Source organism: Salmo salar, chromosome ssa01, assembly GCF_905237065.1.
Source record: "Salmo salar chromosome ssa01, Ssal_v3.1, whole genome shotgun sequence".
Lineage (NCBI taxonomy): Eukaryota > Metazoa > Chordata > Actinopteri > Salmoniformes > Salmonidae > Salmo > Salmo salar.
In genome coordinates, this window is record NC_059442.1 from 8,501,021 (window position 1) to 8,521,940 (window position 20,920).

At 42.9% G+C, this 20,920-nt stretch overlaps 1 protein-coding gene across 1 annotated transcript; it reads right to left on the bottom strand.

Annotated features, from left to right (window-relative positions):
- Positions 1-350: 350 nt before the first annotated feature.
- On the bottom strand, positions 351-17,333 carry LOC106606907 (oocyte zinc finger protein XlCOF6.1). The gene is made up of 4 exons (XM_014203403.2): positions 17,141-17,333; positions 15,433-15,651; positions 11,884-11,994; positions 351-4,171 (listed from the first exon to the last, which is right to left on the bottom strand). The coding sequence occupies exons 2-4, from the start codon at positions 15,530-15,532 to the stop codon at positions 3,066-3,068; spliced, it is 1,317 nt and encodes a 438-aa protein (XP_014058878.2). The 5' UTR covers positions 15,533-15,651; positions 17,141-17,333; the 3' UTR covers positions 351-3,065.
- Positions 17,334-20,920: the final 3,587 nt, after the last annotated feature.

The following is a 20,920-nucleotide window of genomic DNA, read 5'->3' on the forward strand; positions in this document are numbered from 1 at the left end:
CCTGGTCCTCCGCCGACATGCCACACCCCTTCCCATTGCACTGTATGTATTAGCACATTTTAAAACAACGGCTGCTGTGCTTAGAACACAAAAGGGAAGGTTTTGGTAGATGGGAGCGAGTTCACAGCTCTTTCATATTGAGCGTCAATGACTCTGAAAGATCTATTTGCATAAATAGTACATTGATTTACTATTGAACGCCAGTGAGTGTTTTTATTGTTGAGCTTTATCCTAAATCAAAGAGGGATAATTGGATTCAGCGTAAACACATTCTTACCCGTAGCCAATAGTTTGGCCTTCATAAAATAAATATAGGCACATCAAATTGTTACAGAATTGACCAAACACAGTTCCATATATCATCTTTAATAGATTGAATTCAAATATGTATCAATACTTGTATGACATTTTCTCCTTTTACACAAATGTTAGCAACATTACTCAGTTAACCCTGGATTCCCCCCCCATGTTGATTTTACGTCCTTAAGTCACATTAAGCCATCGTTGGGAGATCACAAGCATTTTAGAATGTCCCACACTTCTTCTGTGAATGGAATTTTGGGTAACTTTATTCTCCGCAGATCTACCATTACTGATAAGGCTCCATGAAGAATGTGCGTCAGTCATATGTAAGGCTTCTCTCCTGGTGACATCTGCAGCCCAATTAAACACTGCTCTATATATGTCCCCCTCAACTCTCTGGCCTCCCTCCAAAACTGAACCCGTCTCATCCTCCTCATCCCTGGTTTGCCCATGAACTTCGTGCTCTGAAACAAGCTGGCTGGAGCCTGAGCTCACCGTCCACGCTGAGGCCTACAAACTCCACCTCTCCACCTACAGAGATGGCCTCAGTGCTGCCAGGTCTACCTACTTCAACAGCTCAAATAAGACTCCCCAGACTCTGTTCCCCACTGTCAAGAAACTACTTCAGCCCTGTGACCACACCTTCTCTACTCCCTTGACTGAACTCTGCAACTCCTTCCTTCAGTTTTTTTTCAAGGACAAGATTAAACTAAACACTGACTGATAAATCTGCCTCAACCGCCCCTCCCCGTCAACCTCCTCAACTCGTACCCCTGAAACCCGACTCTCCACATTCGGCCCCCCTATTGATTCTCAATATATGTCTCAACTTGACATGTCACCCTGGACTACAATTGCTCCCAGCATCCTCTCCCCACTGTTCTCATCAAAGCCTGCCAGCTCTCTGTCCATATCTTACCCACATCATCAACCTCTCTCACATCATCAACCTCACCCATGGAGCTGTCCTGTCCATGTACAAAACTGCTGCAGTCCCCCCATCCTAAAGAAGCCCGGACTAGATTCCTCAATGACTATCGTACCATCTCCAACCTCCTCTTCCTCGCTAAATCACTTGAAAAGGCCAGTTGCCTCTCCACTACAAACCCACCTCCTGAACAATAACCTATTTGAGCCCATCCAGTCTGGTTTCCACCCCCTCAAAGTCATCAATGACCTAACCTCTGCTGATGCCGGTGCCCTCAACATCCTGATTGTCTTTGACACGGTGAGCCGACAAGTCCTGGTCACCAGGCTTGAGGGTCTGGGTGTTGAGGGCACTCTCCTGGCTACAATCATACCTCACCAACCAGACCCACTACATCTCCCTCAATGGCCATACCTCACACAGCTGCAGTTACACAGGGTGTCCCCCAGGGCTCTGTGCTGGGCCCCTTACTCTTCATCTACATCCTCCCCCTTGGTCAGATGCTCCATCACTTCAACATCCAGATACCACTGTCTCTGCCTCAACCTTGGTGTTGTCCTGGACGGCACCCTGTTTCCACCACTACATCTGCGGCTGAAACCCTGATCCAAGCATTCATCTCCCGTCTCGACTACTGCAACTCACTAATTTCCAGGCATCAACGCAAGCTCCCTCCATAAGCTCCAAATGGTTCAGAACTCTGCAGCCAAACTCCTCCCCCACACTGACATCACACTCGTTTCCCTTTAAGCCCCTCCCCCTTGGTTTCATGGTTTTGTTTCTTCCTGCTGTTGTCTTGGCGTCGTCTTGTTTTCTGTATAGTTTCCACAATGGTAAAAGCGACTTTGGGTCATTGAAAATAAATCCCATGTATTATTATTATAAACAGGGACACTATCAATGTTGTCACCATCCAATGAATATATGGATAAAACATCAAATACATTTAAGTGTTTTTGAAAATAACATACCTGGTTACCTGCATTAAGTACCAACAAAGGCTTTCTGCAAAGCATAAGGCAGATTGTAGTTCTGGAAGAGCCTTGTAAACAGAAGGAGCAACAGAATACACTACAGTATCGTCCACATACAAGTGGAGGTAACGATTTCTTACAAACCAATAGTGTTTATATAGATAGTAAAAAGTACAGGGCCCAAAATCGACCCACGGGGGGACACCTTTAGTACTAAAGGAAACTTAACACCATCAGAAGTGTCCTCCCTGTCAGGTTGTTTTCAAACCAAATGCAGGATGCCTGACCCAGGTCAATTTTTATTTTACCTTTATTTAAGTAGGCAAGTCTTAAGAACAAATTCATGTTTTCAATGACGGCCTAGGAACAGTTAACTGCCTTGTTCAGGGGCAGAACGACAGATTTTTACCTTGTCAGCTCAGGGATTCGATCTTGCAACCTTTCGGTTACTAGTCCAACGCTCTAACCACTAGGCTACCTGCCGCCAAAATTGGTCAACACAATCGAAAGACTTCCACGGGTCTATAAAAAGGGCAGCACAATGTCATTTACAATGTAATTGATCAGCAAAGACGCTGCAGATATAGTGCTATGAACACTTAACTGATTCAATGAGGTGAAGCACTTCTCACAGTCAGGACAAGAGTACGACTTCTCTCCTGTACTTATTCGCTGGTGGTGTTTGAAGCTACCCACATTCAGAACATTGATAAGGCTTTTCTCCTGTGTGCACTCTTATGAACGGTTAGATGACTTGGTGAGGTGAAATCCTTCCCCACAGTTAGAGCAGGAGTAAGGTTTTTCTCCTGTGTGTTTACTTGTGAAGGTTCAGGCTGTCCAGATGAGATTCTTCCACACAGTCAGATCATTAGTAAGGCTTCTCCCCTGTGTGCACTCTGATGAAGTGTTAGATTGCGTGATGTGGTGAAGCATTTCCCACAGTCAGAGCAGCAGTAAGGCTTCTCTCCAGAATGTTTCCGCAGGTGTCTTTCAAGATATGATGGGAATGGGAAACTCTTCCCACAGTCAGAGCAGGAGTAAGGCTTCTCCCCTGTGTGAGTTATCCGATGAGAGGTTAGATGACTTGATGTTGTGAAGCATTTCCCACAGTCAGAGCAGGAATAAGGCTTCTCTCCAGAATGTTTCCGCAGGTGTATTTCAAGATACGATGGGAATGGGAAACTCTTCTCACAGTGAGGACAGCGGTGAGGCTTCTCTCCAGTGTGTGTTCGCTGGTGCACATTCAAGCCACTCAGTTGCGAGAAACTCATCCCACAGACCGAGCAGGAATAAGGCTTCTCTCCAGAATGTTTTCGCAGGTGTCTTTCAAGATATGATGGGAATGGGAAACTCTCCTCACAGTGAGGACAGCGGTGAGGCTTCTCTCCAGTGTGTGTTCGCTGGTGCACATTCAAGCCACTCAGTTGAGAGAAACTCATCCCACAGTCAGAGCAGGAATAAGGCTTCTCTCCAGAATGTTTACGTAGGTGTCTTTCAAGATATGATGGGAATGGGAAACTCTCCTCACAGTGAGGACAGTGGTGAGGCTTCTCTCCAGTGTGTGATCGCTGGTGCACATTCAAGCCACTGCGTTGAGAGAAACTCATCCCACAGACAGAGCAGGAATAAGGCTTCTCTCCAGAATGTTTACGTAGGTGTCTTTCAAGATATGATGGGAATGGGAAACTCTCCTCACAGTGAGGACAGTGGTGAGGCTTCTCTCCAGTGTGTGTTCGCTGGTGCACATTCAAGCCACTCAGTTGAGAGAAACTCATCCCACAGTCAGAGCAGGAATAAGGCTTCTCTCCAGAATGTTTACGCACGTGTCTTTCAAGATATGAAAGGAACGGGAAACTCTTCTCACAGTGAGGACAGTGGTGAGACCTCTTAGCTTTGCTCACCTTCCGATGTTGCTTGACTGAAGCAGGAAATGTCTCAACTTGGTCAGAGGATTTAGGGGTCTCTCCTGTGTAAATGACAACAGAACAACAAGTGAGCTGGTGAAACACAAATGCATAATTTTTGCATCAAATTAAAAGAAAGCAATGTTCTCAATAAAGCAGTCCTGAAATGGGTTACTTACAGTAGGTCTCTCTTCTTGGAACGAATGAGCAATCATTTTGACTAACATTCTAAACAGTGTAATTAATACATTTCATATGCTTTCACAAAAATAACAACTTGGTTGTGTTAATGAAGGTCTAAGGTAACATTCAAATATGTTTACTTTATTTCAAGCACAATGGCATATTTGTTTGTTACTGTTGGAAACAAAACCACTAAAAACATATGTTCAATCAATTTAATTTGTGGAGTGCCTTTCGTTATGACTATGAAACAGAAAGTGTGTGTGTGTTGGAACACGGTAAAAGCTTATTTTTATAATGACAACAAAAAAAATGCCCAAGATGCGCAGTCAAATGATAATCAATTTCCCGCTCACACAGTGTACTTTAAGCAGGCCAGAGTAGACTGATAAAACTGCTTGGATTTGGTGGACTGATATTAGGTTACATACCATTTTGAGGTTATAATTAGAAGATCCGCCTAGTTTCCTGAAATGGGTCACTACTTCACAGGAGAGCTGTTTGAACGTAAACTTTGCCATCTTGAACGGGAACTTTCATGTGCCTTAAATGCTATCTGTAAATACGAATAAAATTGTTAAATTACGAGCCTAGTTGGTTAAGCCACAGAAAAGGACAGCAACCTTCCCGCTAGCCATGATTGGCTGAGGTAATAAGTGGGCTGGACGTGCCGAGAGATGAGTTTGTATTGCTTCTGTCCATTTGAGCTGGTCAGTATGTGTACGGTAATCCTGTCTATCGTGGCTTTAAAATAAAAATGTTTTTATTGTGTATTAAAACTTAAGACTATGCAAGTATCCATTTCAATAGAACGTCACCACAGCAACTATTTCAGAGCACTCTCGTCTGAGTACCAGAGCGCAGAATAACGCTGGAGGGGATAGCTGACGTTTTCCGTGCTCCTAACCAACTGTGCTATTTTGTTCGTCTTTTCCCGTTGTTTGTAACTTATTTTGTACATAAAGTTTCTGCTACCGTCTCTTATGACCAAAAATAACTTCTGGACATCAGAACAGCGATTTACTCACCTCGAATTGGAAGAATAATTTTTCTTTAAAAAGAGTCCGATGGGAAGGATATACTGCTTTCTCAGGAACGGGCCCAAATCCCTAGTGGCCGGGGACTTTAATGCAGGCAAACTTAAATCCATTTTACCTCATTTCTACCAGCATGTCACATGTGCAACCAGAGGGAGAAAAAAAACTCTAGATCACCTTTACTCCACACAGAGATGCACACAAAGCTCTCCCTCGCCATCCATTTAACAAATCTGACCATAATTCTATCCTCCTGATTCATGCTTACAGGCAAAAACTAAAGCAGGAACTACCAGTGACTTGCTCAATATGGAAGTGGTCAGATGACGCGGCTGCTACGCTACAAATGGCATTGAAGAGTATACCACCTCAGTCATCGGCTTCATCAATAAGTGCGTCGATGACAAACCATCAAACAAGCAAAGCATCAATACAGGATTAACCTGTTGGGTCTAGGGGGCAGCATTTGCACGTCTGGATAAAAAAAATGTACCCGATTTAATCTGGTTACTAATCCTACCCAGTAACTAGAATATGCATATACTTATTATATATGGATAGAAAACACTCTAAAGTTTCTAAAACTGTTTGAATGGTGTCTGTGAGTATAACAGAACTCATTTGGCAGGCAAAACCCTGAGACATTTTCTGACAGGAAGTGGATACCTGATGTGTTGTATTGACTTTAAACCTATCCCATTGAAAAACACAGGGGCTTAGGAATATTTTGGCACTTCCTATTGCTTCCACTAGATGTCACCAGCCTTTACAAAGTGTTTTGAGTCTTCTGGAGGGAGATCTGACCGAACAAGAGCCATGGAACGATGATGTCCCATTAGACACCTGGCGCGCGAGTTCATGTTGGGTACCCTCGTTCCAATACGTTATAAAAGAGTATGCATTCGTCCACCTTGAATATTATTCATGTTCTGGTTAAAAAGGCCCTAATGATATATGCTATACAACGTTTGACATGTTTGAACGAACGGAAATATATTTTTTCCCCTCGTTCATGACGAGAAGTCCGGCTGGCTTACATCATGTGCTAACGAGACGGAGATTTTTGGACATAAATGATGAGCTTTTTTGAACAAAACTACATTCGTTATGGACCTGTGATACCTGGAAGTGACATCTGATGAAGAGAATCAAAGGTAATGGATTATTTACATAGTATTTTCGATTTTAGATCTCCCCAACATGACGTCTAGTCTGTATCGCAACGCGTATTTTTCTGGGCGCAGTGCTCAGATTATTGCAAAGTGTGATTTCCCAGTAAGGTTATTTTTAAATCTGGCAAGTTGATTGAGTTCAAGAGATGTAAATCTATAATTCTTTAAATGACAATATAATATTTTACCAATGTTTTCTAATTTAAATTATTTAATTTGTGACGCTGACTTGACTGCCGGTTATTGGAGGGAAACGATTTCCTCAACATCAATGCCATAGTAAAACGCTGTTTTTGGATATAAATATGAACTTGATAGAACTAAAAATGCATGCATTGTCTAACATAATGTCCTAGGAGTGTCATCTGATGGAGATTGTAAAAGGTTAGTGCATCATTTTAGCTGGTTTTATGGTTTTGGTGACCCTGTCTTTGACTTGACAAAACATTACACACAACTCTTGTAAATGTACTGTCCTAACATACTCTAAATTTATGCTTTCGCCGTAAAACCTTTTTGAAATCGTAAAACGTGGTTAGATTAAGGAGACGTTTATCTTTCAAATGGTGTAAAATAGTTGTATTTTTGAAAAATTTGAATTTTGACATTTATTTGGATTCAAATTTGCCGCTCTTGAAATGCACCTGCTGTTGATGGAGTGCACCACGGGTGGCACGCTAGCGTCCCACCTAGCCCCAAGAGGTTAAGAGAGCCAGTGTTGTAGGATTCAAACGCTCGTCGGATGTGGCAGGGCTTAAACTACTAGACTACAAAGGGAAACCCAGCCGCGAGCTGCCCAGTGACACGAGTCTACCAGATGAGCTAAATGCCTTTTATGCTCGCTTCGAGGAAAGCAACACTGAAGCATGCACGAGAGCACCAGCTGTTCTTAACTGTGTGATAACGCTCTTGGTAGCTGATGTGAGCAAGACCTTTAAAACAGGTCAATAATCACAAAGCCGCGAGGATAACCAGGATGTGTACTCAAAGCATGCACGGACCAATTTCAACATCTCTCTGGCGGAGTCTGTAATACCTACATGTTTCAAGCAGACCACCATAGTTCCTGTGCCCAAGAACACTAAGGTAACCTGCCAAAATGATTACTGCCCCGTAGCACTCACGTCAGTAGCCATGAAGTGCTTTGAAAGGCTGGTCATGGCTCACATCAACAGCATCCTCCCGGATACCCTAAACCTACTCCAATTCGCATACCGCTCAATCAGATCCACAGATGACACAATCGCACTCCACACTGCCCTTTCCTGCCTGGACAAAAGGAACACCTATGTGAGAATGCTGTTCATTGACTACAGCTCAGCGTTCAACACCATAGTGTCCACAAAGCTCATCACTAAGCCAAGGACCCTGGGACTAAACACCTCCCTCTGCACCTGGATCCTGGACTTCCTGACAGGCAGGCCCCAGATGGTAAGGGTAGGCAACAACACGTCTGCTACGCTGATCCTCACGCTGGGGCCCCTCAGGGGTATGTGCTTAATCCCCTCCTGTACTCCTTGTTACCCACGACTGCGAGGCCAAACAACTCCAACACCATCAAGTTTGCCGACGACACAAGTGGTAAACCTGATCAGACAACGATGAGACAGCCTATAGTGAGGTCAGAGACCTGGCAGTGTGGTGCCAGGACAACAACCTCTCCCTCAATGTGAGCAAGACAAAGGAGCTGATTGTGGACTACAGGAAAAGGTGGGCCGAACAGGGCCCCAACAACATCGACGGGGCTGTAGTGGAGCGGGTTGAGAGTTAACCTCTTAGAGACCCCTTAACACTCGGATCCCGTTAACGGGATTGATTTTGACAACAGCCAGTGAAAAATCTGCGCGCCAAATTCAAAACTACAAATGTCAATTGAAATTTCTCACACATACAAGTATTATACACCATTTTAAAGATAAGATTCTCCTTAATCTAACCACATTGTCCGATTTCAAAAAGGCTTTACGGCGAAAGCAAAACTTTAGATTATGTTAGGACACCACCTAAACAAAAAAAGCCACACAGCCATTTTCCCAGCAAGGAGAGACATCACAAAAACCAGAAATACAGCTAAAATTAAGCACTAACCTTTGATCTTCATCAGATGGCACTCATAGGACTTCATGTTACACAATACATGTATGTTTTGCTCGATAAAGTTCATATTTATATCCAAAAACCCCATTTTACATTGGCGCGTAATGTTCAGAAATGTTTTGCCTCCAAACCTGCCGGTGAATGAGCACACATATTACAGAAATACTCAAACTTTGATCAATATACAAGTGTTATGCACAGAATTATAGATACACTTCTCCTAAATGCAACCGCTTTGTCAGATTTCAAAAAAGGTTCACGGCGAAAGCAGAATTTGCAATAATCTGAGTACAGCCCAGAAGACACCAACAACAAGCAAACAGAAACCCGCCATCTTGGAGTCAATAAAACTAAGAAATTACATTATAAATATTCACTTACCTTTGATTATCTTCATCAGAATGCACTCCCAGGAATCCCAGCTCCACAATAAATGTTCGATAAAGTTTATCTTTATGTCCAAATGCATCCATTTTGTTCGCGCGTTAGGTTCACTATCCAAATCCACAACGCGCATGCTTACTTAGTCCAGACAAAAAGTCAAAAGTTATACTACAGTTTGTAGAAACATGTCAAATGATGTATAGAATCAATCTTTAGGTTTTTTTAACATATATCTTCAATAAAATTCCACCCGGACCTATCCGTTCTCTTTAGGAATGAATATGAACTCAGCTCGCTCCCAAGTCTCTGCGCGTGACTGAACCCATGCCTTATAATGGGATACCTACTTCCTTGGGCTGTTATTCCCTTCAAATTCACCATAGAATCCTCAAACAAGGTTCTAAAGACTGTTGACATCTAGTGGAAGCTTTAGGAAGTGCAAACCCTAAGTCACTGTATACTGTAAAGACAATCACTTGAAAAAACTACAACCTCAGATTTCCCACTTCCTGGTTGGATTTGTCTCAGGTTTTTGCCTGCCATATGAGTTCTGTTATACTCACAGATATCATTCAAACCGTTTGAGACTTCAGAGTGTTTTTCTATCCAAATCTACTAATAATATGCATATCCTACCTCCTGGGCCCGAGTAGCAGGCAGTTTAATTTGGGTACGTTTTTCATCCGGCCGTGAAAATACTGCCCCCATCCCTTTAAGTTCCTTGGTGTCCACATCACCAACGAACTATCATGGTCCAAGACAGTCGTGAAGAGGGCACAACACCTTTTCCCCCTCAGGAGACTGAAAAGATTTGGCATGGGTCCCAAGATCCTCAAAGTTCTACAGCTGCACCATCGAGAGCATCTGGACTGGTTGCATCACCGCCTGGTATGGTAACTGCTCGGCATCTGACCGTAAGGCGCTACAGGGGGTAGTGCGTACAGCCCACTACATCGCTGGGGCCAAGCTTCCTGCCATCCATGACCTATATACTAGGCGGTGTCAGAGGAAAGCCCCAAAAAATTGTCAGACTCCATCTCTGCTACCGCACGGCAAGCGGTACCGGAGCGCCAAATCTAGGACCAAAAGGCTCCTTAACAGCTTCTACCCCCAAGCCGTAAGACTGCTGAATAATTAGGCAAATGGCCACCGGATTATTTACATCCACCCCCCCCATTACTCGCTGTTTATCTATGCATAGTCACTTCCCCCTACCTACATGTACAAATTACCTTGACTACCTTGTGCCCCCACACATTGACTCTGTACCGGTACCCCCTGTATATAGCCTCGTTATTATTTTGTAAATATTTTAACACTTTCTTGAACTGCACTCTTGGTTAAGGGCTTGTATTAATTTCATGGTTAGGTCTACATGTTGTATTCGGTGCATATGACAAAGTTTGATTTGAATTTATGAACAGCCAACACCTAAATATGGAATTGACCATTTTTAGGACCTTCCTCTGACACCGCCTGGTGTAGAGGTCCTGGATGGCAGGCAGCTTTGCCCCAGTGATGTACTGGACCGTTCGCACTACCCTTTGTAGTGCCTTGCGGTCAGAGGCAGAGCAGTTGCCGTACCAGGCAGTGATGCAACCAGTCAGGATGCGCTCGATGTTGCAGTTGTAAAACTTTTGAGGATCTGAGGACCCATGCCAAATCTTTTCAGTCTCCTGAGGGGGAAAAGGTTTTTGTCGTGCCCTCTTCACGACTGTCTTGGTGTGTTTGGACAAAGATAGTTTGTTGGTGATGTGAACACCAAGGAACTTGAAGCTCTCAAACTGCTCCACTACAGCCCCGTCGATAAGAATGGGGGCGTGCTCAGTCCTCCTGTTCCTGTAGTCCACAATCATCTCCTTTTGTCTTGATTACGTTGAGGGATAGGTTGTTATTCTGGCACCATCAAATCAAATTTTATTGTCACATGCACATGGCTAGCAGATGTTAATGCGAGAGTAGCGAAATGCTTGGGCTTCTAGTTCTGACCATGCAGTAATATCTAGCAAGTAATCTAACAATTTCACAACAACTACCTAGTACACACAAGTGTAAAGGAATGAATAAGAATATGTACATAAAAATATATGAATGAGCGATGGCCGAATGGCATAGGCAAGATGCAGTAGATGGTAGCCTCCCTAGAGCCTAATGTAGCACCTGATTTCATTAACAATAGCACCTCAATAGGTGGTCCAGGTGTACTCTGGCTTAGCACAAATGTGTGTGTGTGGGGTCACATCAGATCTTCTTAAGAGCTGATTTGTAAAGAAAAATATAATAATAATTAGTAGAAAAATAACTGAATTAGGCTGCCATTTCAGGTCATTTGTTATCAAGTGGCCACTGGTTGGTGGGGGCAGCAGGTAGCCTAGTGATTAGAGCGTTGGGCCAGTAACCAAAAGGTAGCTGGATCGAATCCCCGACGAGCTGGTAAAAACCTATCGTTCTGCCCCTGAACAAGGCAGTTAACCAACTGTTCCACGGTAGGCCGTCATTGTAAGTAAGAATTTCTTAACTGACTTGCCTAGTAAAATTGCTCCTCTATTGTTCTCGCAAGCAAGAGGGGAAGCCAATGACATCAGACCAACTCCTTGAATTGCCAAACACTTGAATTTGGCAATTGTATAAAAAATTAAATAAAAACTATTTTGCTCAAAACCTCAAGTGTGTGTGCACTGCACTGCACTTACAAGCATTTCGCTACACCCGCAATAACATCTGCTAAACATGTGTATGCAACAAATAAAATGTGATTTGACTTGGAATGTCATTTTTTTCCACAGGAAAAGTTTTTTCTTTTTTTAATCGCTGTTGTGGGACTTTAAACTGTGACGTCAACTAATGTTTTCCTGGATCATCGGACAGGCCTAAAAAAAACTAGATCAAACCTGCTCTCACCATGATCAGATTCCCCAAAGTCATCCTTCTCCTCTTCTTTAAAGGTGACATTCAGCCCCAGTGTTTGAGTGCTGTCTGCCATCTTCACTGACGCCATCTCTGGACTCTCTTCTGTGTAAAATGAGAACAAGGAAAAAGTTTAAACTATGTGATCTTGAAGTGACTTGAGGAAATAAAAGAAATACTAAAACCATGTAGCAAAGTGGTTGGCGACCCCAGCCCCAGGCGTCCTACCCCTAACCCCAGGCGTCCTACCCCTAACCCCAGGCGTCCTACCCTTAAGCCTAGGCGTCCCAACCCCAGGCATCCCAACCCCAAGCTGTCCCAGCCCCAAGCGTCCCAGCCCCAGGCGTCCCAGCCCCTAACCCCAGGCGTCCCAACCCCAGGCGTCCTAAGTGAAAAATCGGATAGCATCTTAAAAATAATATAACCAATCTATCTCTGACTAAAAGTATGAAAATATGAAAACCAGCAGACACTTTGGCCCTTGAGAACCATAACAACACTGGTGTAACAGCTGTTGATAAACTTTCGGGTGTAATCATTAGTGCACACGATAGCAAACAGTTTGGCCTGATGCAAAACATTTTGCAATGGAAACCGTTTATTCAAGGAACCAACCGGAAGTAAACAGAAGCAAACGTAACAAAACAGGGAGGGACCTACCTGAAACGTGTCCAATAGAAACTCATTTACATTGCAGAACGTTTTACGTTTTAGAGTCATTTTATTTGACTCTAAACGTAAAGTTTAGAGCCAAATTGTTTTTAAACATTAAATATTGTAAAAGCACCAACAAATCAGCTCCAAGTGATTTTAATTGTGGAAATCTGTTAAAGTATTCCCACGCATTATAGAGAGATACTGTATGTGATTGTATATAAACGTAAGCAAGGTTTTAGTCAAATATCTGTTTGGGCTTCTTGCGTCAATTTGCGGTCTACAAATTATTTGTAGTTATGTTTCCCTGGCCATCCGCTCAAGAAAATAAAAATCGGCCCACAGCAGAATCTCTAGTTGATGATCCCTGAAATAAACGGTTTCCGTTACAAAACGTTTCGCAACAGACGAAATGTTTTGCTACAGTCTGGGCCTAACGAATACACTCCTGCCGTCTTACCTTGGTTGTAACCACTGTTGATTAAACCCTGCTCTGTTACCTGGGTAATCATCCAATTCCCATGATAAACCCTGCTCTGTTACCTGGGTAATCATCCAATTCCCATGATAAACCCCTGCTCTGTTACCTGGGTAATCATCCAATTCCCATGATAAACCCTGCTCTGTTACCTGGGTAATCATCCAATTCCCATGATAAACCCTGCTCTGTTACCTGGGTAATCATCCAATTCCCATGATAAACCCCTGCTCTGTTACCTGGGTAATCATCCAATTCCCATGATAAACCCCTGCTCTGTTACCTGGGTAATCATCCAATTCCCATGATAAACCCCTGCTCTGTTACCTGGGTAATCATCCAATTCCCATGATAAACCCTGCTCTGTTACCTGGGTAATCATTCAATTCCCATGATAAACCCCTGCTCTGTTACCTGGGTAATCATCCAATTCCCATGATAAACCCTGCTCTGTTACCTGGGTAATCATCCAATTCCCATGATAAACCCTGCTCTGTTACCTGGGTAATCCATCCTATTCCCATGATAAACCCTGCTCTGTTACCTGGGTAATCATCCAATTCCCATGATAAACTGTGACGACCCTCCCACTCTGTCTGCCGTATTTCTCTCTCTGCTCTTGTTCCTTATTAGGATGCCGGTGGGCGGAGTTGGGAGGGTCGTCAGCTAGACGGGAAACACCTGGGCCCGGGTGTGTCCCAGGATAAATAGACCTCTTCCACAGTCATTGAGAGACTCTCCATGCAGACACCCTGTTGTTTTTGGTTGGTTACTTTGGCAACCTGCATTATTACATTCAGGTATGCAAAACACTCACTTACACTACTGATTACACACACCATTGTTAATTACTTAATTTAATAAATATATATTTTGATACTCCTTGTCTCCACGTAGTCTCCCTTTTGTTGCGAACTCTGAGCTGGTTCGTAACAAGTGGGGGCTCATCCGGGATCTTGAAATTGTGTTTGGGAGAAAATGTGGAGGTATGTTAAATTCTGTAGGTGCTTTGTTTGTATATTTTGTTAGTTTGAGTTTGGTGCTCAGTACTGGTTGCCTTTGTTTGTTTGGTTTGTGTGCTGCGTTGGAGAGAGTACATTGGTTCGTTTCCAGGCCCCTGCCCAGCCTGGAAAACGCTTGTTCTACTAGCTGTTGGGACATCGGTCTGAGGAGGTGAGTACAATCAGCTGTGTACCTCAGTGGGAGATTTGGATAGGGTAGTGAAACGTACTACCCGGAGCTATAGCCTTTTTCCCCTGATAGCCTTAGCGACGTGTTTCCTTTTGGAATATGTTGGGCATTGTTAATGTTTGTTGTTTTTGTGTGGTGTCTGTGGACTGTGCAGATATCTCGGGGGCACATCCGTGGCTTGGTGGAATGTGCCAGCGTGCTGGGGGGGTTACTTCCTTGCCAGCGGGCTACAGTGCATAATTACCCACCGCAAATCTGCATGAAGACTAGGGTTGAGTTATTGTAGGTTTTGGGGAAGCTCCATATCTCATCTCTTTTCTGTGGTGGCCGGTGTGACTGTATTTTCTCTTGTGGTCTGGTGTGCTCAGCAGAGGTGTTGGCGTGACTATGAACCGTTGGGAGATGTTTGTAGCTGATACGGTCTCTTGTGTGCCCTGTTCCTGAGTGTTATGTGACTGACCATTGTTTGGTTTTGTCATGTTCTAACTTTCCTGTCTGTTCCCTCCTGGTCTTGTGTTCTTCTTTCCTCTTAAATGTTGCTTCCTGTGCGCAAAGGTTGCTGAGGTCTGGGGAGAAGGAGGTTGGCTGGGGCAAGTGGAAGGTGAACATGTAACCTCTCATAAATTTGGGACGCAGAGGGCTGTGTCAATTTGGGACGCAGAGGGCTGTGTCAATTTGGGACGCAGAGGGCTGTGTCAATTTGGGACGCAGAGGCTGGTATGTTGTTCCGGGGCCCTTGTTGGTCCCCGGTTTTATTGGGGGGTGTGTGATGACCCTCCCACTCTGTCTGCCGTATTTTCTCTCTGCTCTTGTTCCTTATTAGGATGCCGGTGGGCGGAGTTGGGAGGGCCGTCAGCTAGATGGGAAACACCTGGGCCCGGGTGTGTCCCAGGATAAATAGACCTCTTCCACAGTCATTGGGGAGACTCTCTCCATGCTGACACCTTGTTGTTTTTGGTTGGTTACTTTGGCAACCTGCATTATTACATTCAGGTATGCAAAACACTCACTTACACTACTGATTACACACACCATTGTTAATTACTTTATTTAATAAATATATATTTTGATACACCTTGTCTCCCTTTTGTTGCGAACTCTGAGCCGGTTCGTAACAAAACCCTGCTATGTTACCTGGGTAATCATCCAATTCCCATGATAAACCCTGCTCTGTTACCTGGGTAATCATCCTATTCCCATGATAAACCCTGCTCTGTTACCTGCGTAATCATCGCATTCCCAAATCTTCACTTCCTCTTCTATATCTTTTGTGATGATATTCAGCCGGAGTGTTTGACTGCTTTCTTTCACTGATGCCATCTCTCCTGCGGTGACCAGGGAACTTCAGGACCCAGTCAGTATAGGCTTGGGCTCAGTGTGGAAGGAGAGCGGCAGGCTGGTTATCCTCGCTGTCCTAAAGTAAAGACCAGATAAACGACCTGTAAATGGAAAAAAAGCCTGTATGAAAAAAAGCCTGTATGAAATACAGGACTGTTATGTCATTTGGTGGCTTGCTATCTAGTTAGAACACACATTAATGTGTGTACTGAGGTAGCCAGTCATTTGATCAATGTTGCTATGCTAATTTAGTTTACTGTATGGGGCCTCAGCTAAGAAATAGTCTAAAATTGCAAGGTAGCTAGCTATTATTCGGGTTTGGTGTTGAGCTGAACCAGTATGTGGGCAGAGGAGGAGATAATGAATATATGACGAGTCACACCTCTAGCCCAGTTAGCTACCATTAATTTACAGCCACCATGCCCAGAATGTACTTCCCAAAAATGTCTAAAACATTTACAAGCAACCGGAAAATAATTGTCTGGAAAGGGTGCATGAGCCAAACATTTTTTGGCACCTCCAATAAACGTTGATAGATTAGGTACATGGCATACTTGGTCTAAAATAATACAGATTATTTCCAGACAAGGGATTTTTTTCAGTTACTTGTACATTTTTATTTAGACCATTTTTAGAAGTACATCCTGGGTGTGAAGGTTGTAAATGACAATAGTTGCTCAGCGAAACCCAATATTTTGGTAAGTAATTGTATTTTGACATAACACTTGCAGAGCTGTCTAATTAATAGGAAAATGAATGGTAGCTAACTGGGTACTTCTCCTCTGCCCAGGAGGTGTATTCATTATGTCTTACAACAGAAACGGTCAACTGTTACCTGGGTTTACTCTGTTTATCTATGCATAGTCACTTTACCTCTATCTACATATTACCTCAATTACCTGGACTAACCAGTGCCCCCGCACATTGACACTGTACCAGTACCCCCTGTATATAGCCTCACTATGGTTTATTATTTTGTTGCGCCTTAATAAATTGTTATTTTTCTATTTCTAATTTTTTACTTCAGTTTATTTTAGTAAATACTTTAACACTTAAACTGCATTGTTGGTTAATTAAGGACTTATAAGTAAGCTTTTCACTGTTAAGGTTGAACACCTGTTGGTATTCGACGCTTGTGACAAATACAATTTGATTTTGTTTAATTACCAAACGAACACAACGAAGGGGACCTAGCGACCTAAATGTGTCCAATGGAAACTCCTTTTCGTTGCAGAACATTTTTACACACGTTTTTACAACAGACGAAACGTTTTAATCTACCAATCAGCGTTATGAATACATTCCAAGTAATGAAGCAAAACAAAGCAAACGAAACTGGGAGGGAGATACCTGCACAAATTCAGGTTTTAGCCACCATTTCCCGCTAAGCTACAGTACATTTGGTTTAGCTAACGTTAGGTTGCTACATATTTCTCTATTTTGTTATTATAAAAACGTATGCGGTGACAGTTTAATGTATTGTTTTGTTAACTTTAGCTATGAGTAACATTAGCCAACGTTAGTTAGCTAACTGAAGGCCTTGTCTGGCCATTTGCCCTGCTGTAACAGACTTCCCGAGTAGGGTCTTACCTGAGGCCTTGCTTCGCTAAAACGGAATTATAAATGCTTATTTTGAATCAAATGTTCATTGTTTAACGAATAAATTGTTATTTACGCATGGATATCTATTCCAAAGGGATCGTACACAAAAGCGATGGCAATTTGCGCATTTTTCTTTTTCGACAGACTAGGCGTGTTTCAAACTACACAAACGTAGACAGTCGGTCGCCACCTGTGTGCGGGAGTGTGAATCACATATAATTCTTACTCAGGTTGTGGTCAATTTATTTATAACAAATGTGATACAGGATTATTCTCATTCGAAAGTGTGAAGTCCTCAAACTAAACAATATTTCGTTCACACACAAAAAGGAGTGAATTTAGCCAGAGTATTCCTAACCATCAAGTTCTCTAAGGCCAGTTTTGCAGTAATTGGTCTGTTGACCATCGGATATCTTAGACAGAGGCGATTAAACACGTTTTTTTGTTCTAAATTGCACCTCATTTCATACAAAAAATATGTATATGGGGCGGCAAGTAGCCTAGTGGTTAGAGCGTTGGGACGGTAACCGAAAGGTTGCTAGATCAAATCCCCGAGCTGCCAAGGTAAAAAATCTGTCATTCTGCTCCTGAACAAGGCAATTAACCCACTGTTCCTAGGCAGTCATTGTAAATAAGAATTTGTTCTTAACTGACTTGCCTGGTTAAATAGAAATGTGCTCATGTTTCTTGGCCCAAGCAAGTCTCTTCTTATTATTGATGTACTTTAGTAGTGGTTTCTTTGCAGCAATTCGACCATGAAGGCCTGATTCATGCCGTCTCCTCTGAACATTTGATGTTGAGATGTGTCTGTTACTTGAACTCTATGAAGCATTTATTTGGGCTACAATTTCTGAGGCTGGTAACTCTAATGAAGTTATCCTCTGCAGCAGAGGAAACTCTGTCTTCCTTTCCAGTGGTGGTCCTCATGAGCCAGTTTCATCATAGCGCTTGATGGTTTTTGCGACTGCACTGCAATGTTCTTGACATTAACCGAATTGACTGACCTTCATGTCTTAAAGTAATGATGGACTGTCGTTTTCTCTTTTGATTATTTGAGCTGTTCATGCCATAATATGGATTTGGTCATATACCAAATAGAGTTATCTTCTGTTTTCCTTGTCACAACACAACTGATTGGCTCAAACGCATTATGAAGGATAGAATTTCCACTAAAACTTTTTTTTTAACAAGGCACACCTGTTAATTGAAATGCTGGTTGAGAGTGCCAAGATTGTGCAAAGCCGTCATCAAGGCAAAGGGGGGCTACTTTGAAGAAACTAAAATATATTTTGCTATGTTTAACACTTCTTTGGTTACTACATGATTCCATATGTGTTATTTCATAGTTTTGATGTCTTCACTATTATTATCCAATGTGCAAAATAGTAAAAATAAAGAAAAACCCTTCAATGAGTAGATGTGTCCAAACGTATGACTGGTACAATACTGTTAAAGTTTGGGGACACTTAGAAATGTTTTTGTCTATTTAAAATAACATCAAATTGATCAGAAATACAGTATAGACATTAATGTTAATGTTGTAAACGACTATTGTAGCTGGAAACGGCAGATTCAAAAAAAAAAAGGAATATCTACATAAGTGTACAGAGGCCCATTATCAGCAACTGTCACTCCTGTGTTCCAATGGCATGTTGTGTTAGCTAATCCATGTTTATAATTTTAAAAGGCTAATTGGTCATTAGAAAACCCTTTTGCAATTATGTTAGCACAGCTAAAAACTGCTCTGATTTATGTTTTATTTTTTTTAAGCTATAAAACTGTCCTTCTTTAGACTACGTGAGAATCTGGAGCGTCAGCATTTGTGGGTTCGATTACAGGCTCAAAATGACCAGAAACAAAGAACTTGTGAAACTCGTCAGTCTATTCTTGTTCTTAGAAATGAAGGCTATTCCATGCTAGAAATTGCCAAGAAACTGAAGATCTCACACCATGCTGTGTACTACTCCCTTCACGGAACAGTGCAAACTGTCTCTAACCAGAATAGAAAGAGTGGGAGACCCCGGTGCACAACTGAGCAAGAGGACAAGTACATTAGAGTGTCTAGTTTGAGCAACAGACACCTCACAAGTCCCCAACTGGCAGCATCATTAAATAGTACCCGCAAAACACCAGTCTCAACGTCAACAGTGAAAAGCCGACTCCGGGATGCTGGCCTTCTAGGCAGAGTTGCAAAGAAAAAGCCATATCTCAGACTGGCCAATAAAAATAAAAGATTAAGATGGGCAAAAGAACAGACACTGGACAGAGGAGCTCTGCCTAGAAGGAGGCATCCCGGAGTCGCCTCTTCACTGTACAGTGTATTCGGAATGTTTTCAGACCCCCTTCCCTTTTTCCACATTTTGTTACATTGCAGCCTTATTCTAAAATTGATTTAAAAAAATGTTTTCATCAATCTACAAACAATGCCCCATAATGACGAAGTAAAAACAGGTTTTTAGAATGTTTAGCAAATTTATACAACATAAAAAACAGAAATAACTTATTTACATAAGTATTCAGACCCTTTGCTATGAGACCTGAAATTGAGCTCGGGTGCAACCTGTTTCAATGGATTATCCTTGTGATGTTTCTACAACTTGATTGGAGTCCAATTCAATTGGACATGATTTGGAAAGACACACACCTGTCTATATAAGGTCCCACTCTTGACAGTGCACATCAGAGAAAAAAACCAAGCCATGAGGTCGAGGCACAGATCTGGGGAAGGGTACCAAAACATTTCTGCAGCATTGAAGGTCCCCAAGAACACAGTTGCCTTCATCGTTCTTAAATGGAAGAAGTTGGTGGTTACAAAGACTCTTCCTAGAGCTGGCCACCCGGCCAAACTGCGCAATCGGGAGAGAAGGGCCTTGGTCAGGGAGGTGACCAGGAACCCGATGGTCATTCTGATAGAGTTCCTCTGTGGAGATGAGAGAACCTACCAGAAGGACAACCATCTCTGCAGCACTCCACAAATCAGGCCTTTATGGTAGAGTGGCCAGACGGAAGCCACTCCTCAGTAAAAGGCACATGACGGCCCACTTGGAGTTTGCCAAAAGGCACCTAAAGACTCTCAGACCATGACAAACAAGATTTTCTGGTCTGATGAAACTAAGATTGAACTCTTTGGCCTGAACGCCAAGTGTCACATCTGGAGGAAACCTGGCACCATCCCTACAGTGAAGTATGGTGGTGGCAGCATGCTGTGGGGATGTTTTTCAGCGGCAGGGACTGGGAGACTAGTCAGGATCGAGGGAAAGATGAACGGAGCAAAGTACAGAGAGATCCTTGATAAAAACCTGCTCCAGAGTGCTCAGGACCTCAGACTGGGATGAAGATTCACCTTCCAAAAGGACAACGACCCTAAGTACACAGCCAAGACAACACAGGAGTGGCTTCGGGACAAGTCTCTGAACTTCCTGGAGTGGCCCAGCCAGAGCCTGGACTTGAACTCGATCAAGCATCTCTGGAGAGACCTGAAAATATCTGTGCAGCAATGCTCCCATCCAACCTGACAGAGCTTGAGAGGTTCTGCAGAGAAGAATGGCAGAAACTCCCAAAATACAGGTGTCCCAAGCTTGTAGCGTCATACTGAAGAAGACTCGAGGCTGTAATCGCTGCCAAAGGTGCTTAAACAAAGTACTGAGTAAAGGGTCTGAATACTTATGTAAATATGATATTTCACTTTATTTTGTAAATATATGCGCCAACATTTTCTAAAACCCTATTATTGCTTGGTCATTATGGGGTATAGTGTGTAGATTTATG

What these genes read in the sequence shown, in the direction of transcription:
- LOC106606907 (XM_014203403.2), bottom strand. Translation starts at nt 15,532, where the DNA reads ATGGCATCAGTGAAAGAAAGCAGTCAAACACTCCGGCTGAATATCATC. An exon ending in GGAATGCGATGATTACGCAG is followed by an intron (nt 11,995 to 15,432) that starts GTAACAGAGCAG and finishes CATTTTACACAG; the next exon opens with AAGAGAGTCCAGAGATGGCG. An exon ending in CTTTGGGGAATCTGATCATG is followed by an intron (nt 4,172 to 11,883) that starts GTGAGAGCAGGT and finishes TCATTTACACAG; the next exon opens with GAGAGACCCCTAAATCCTCT.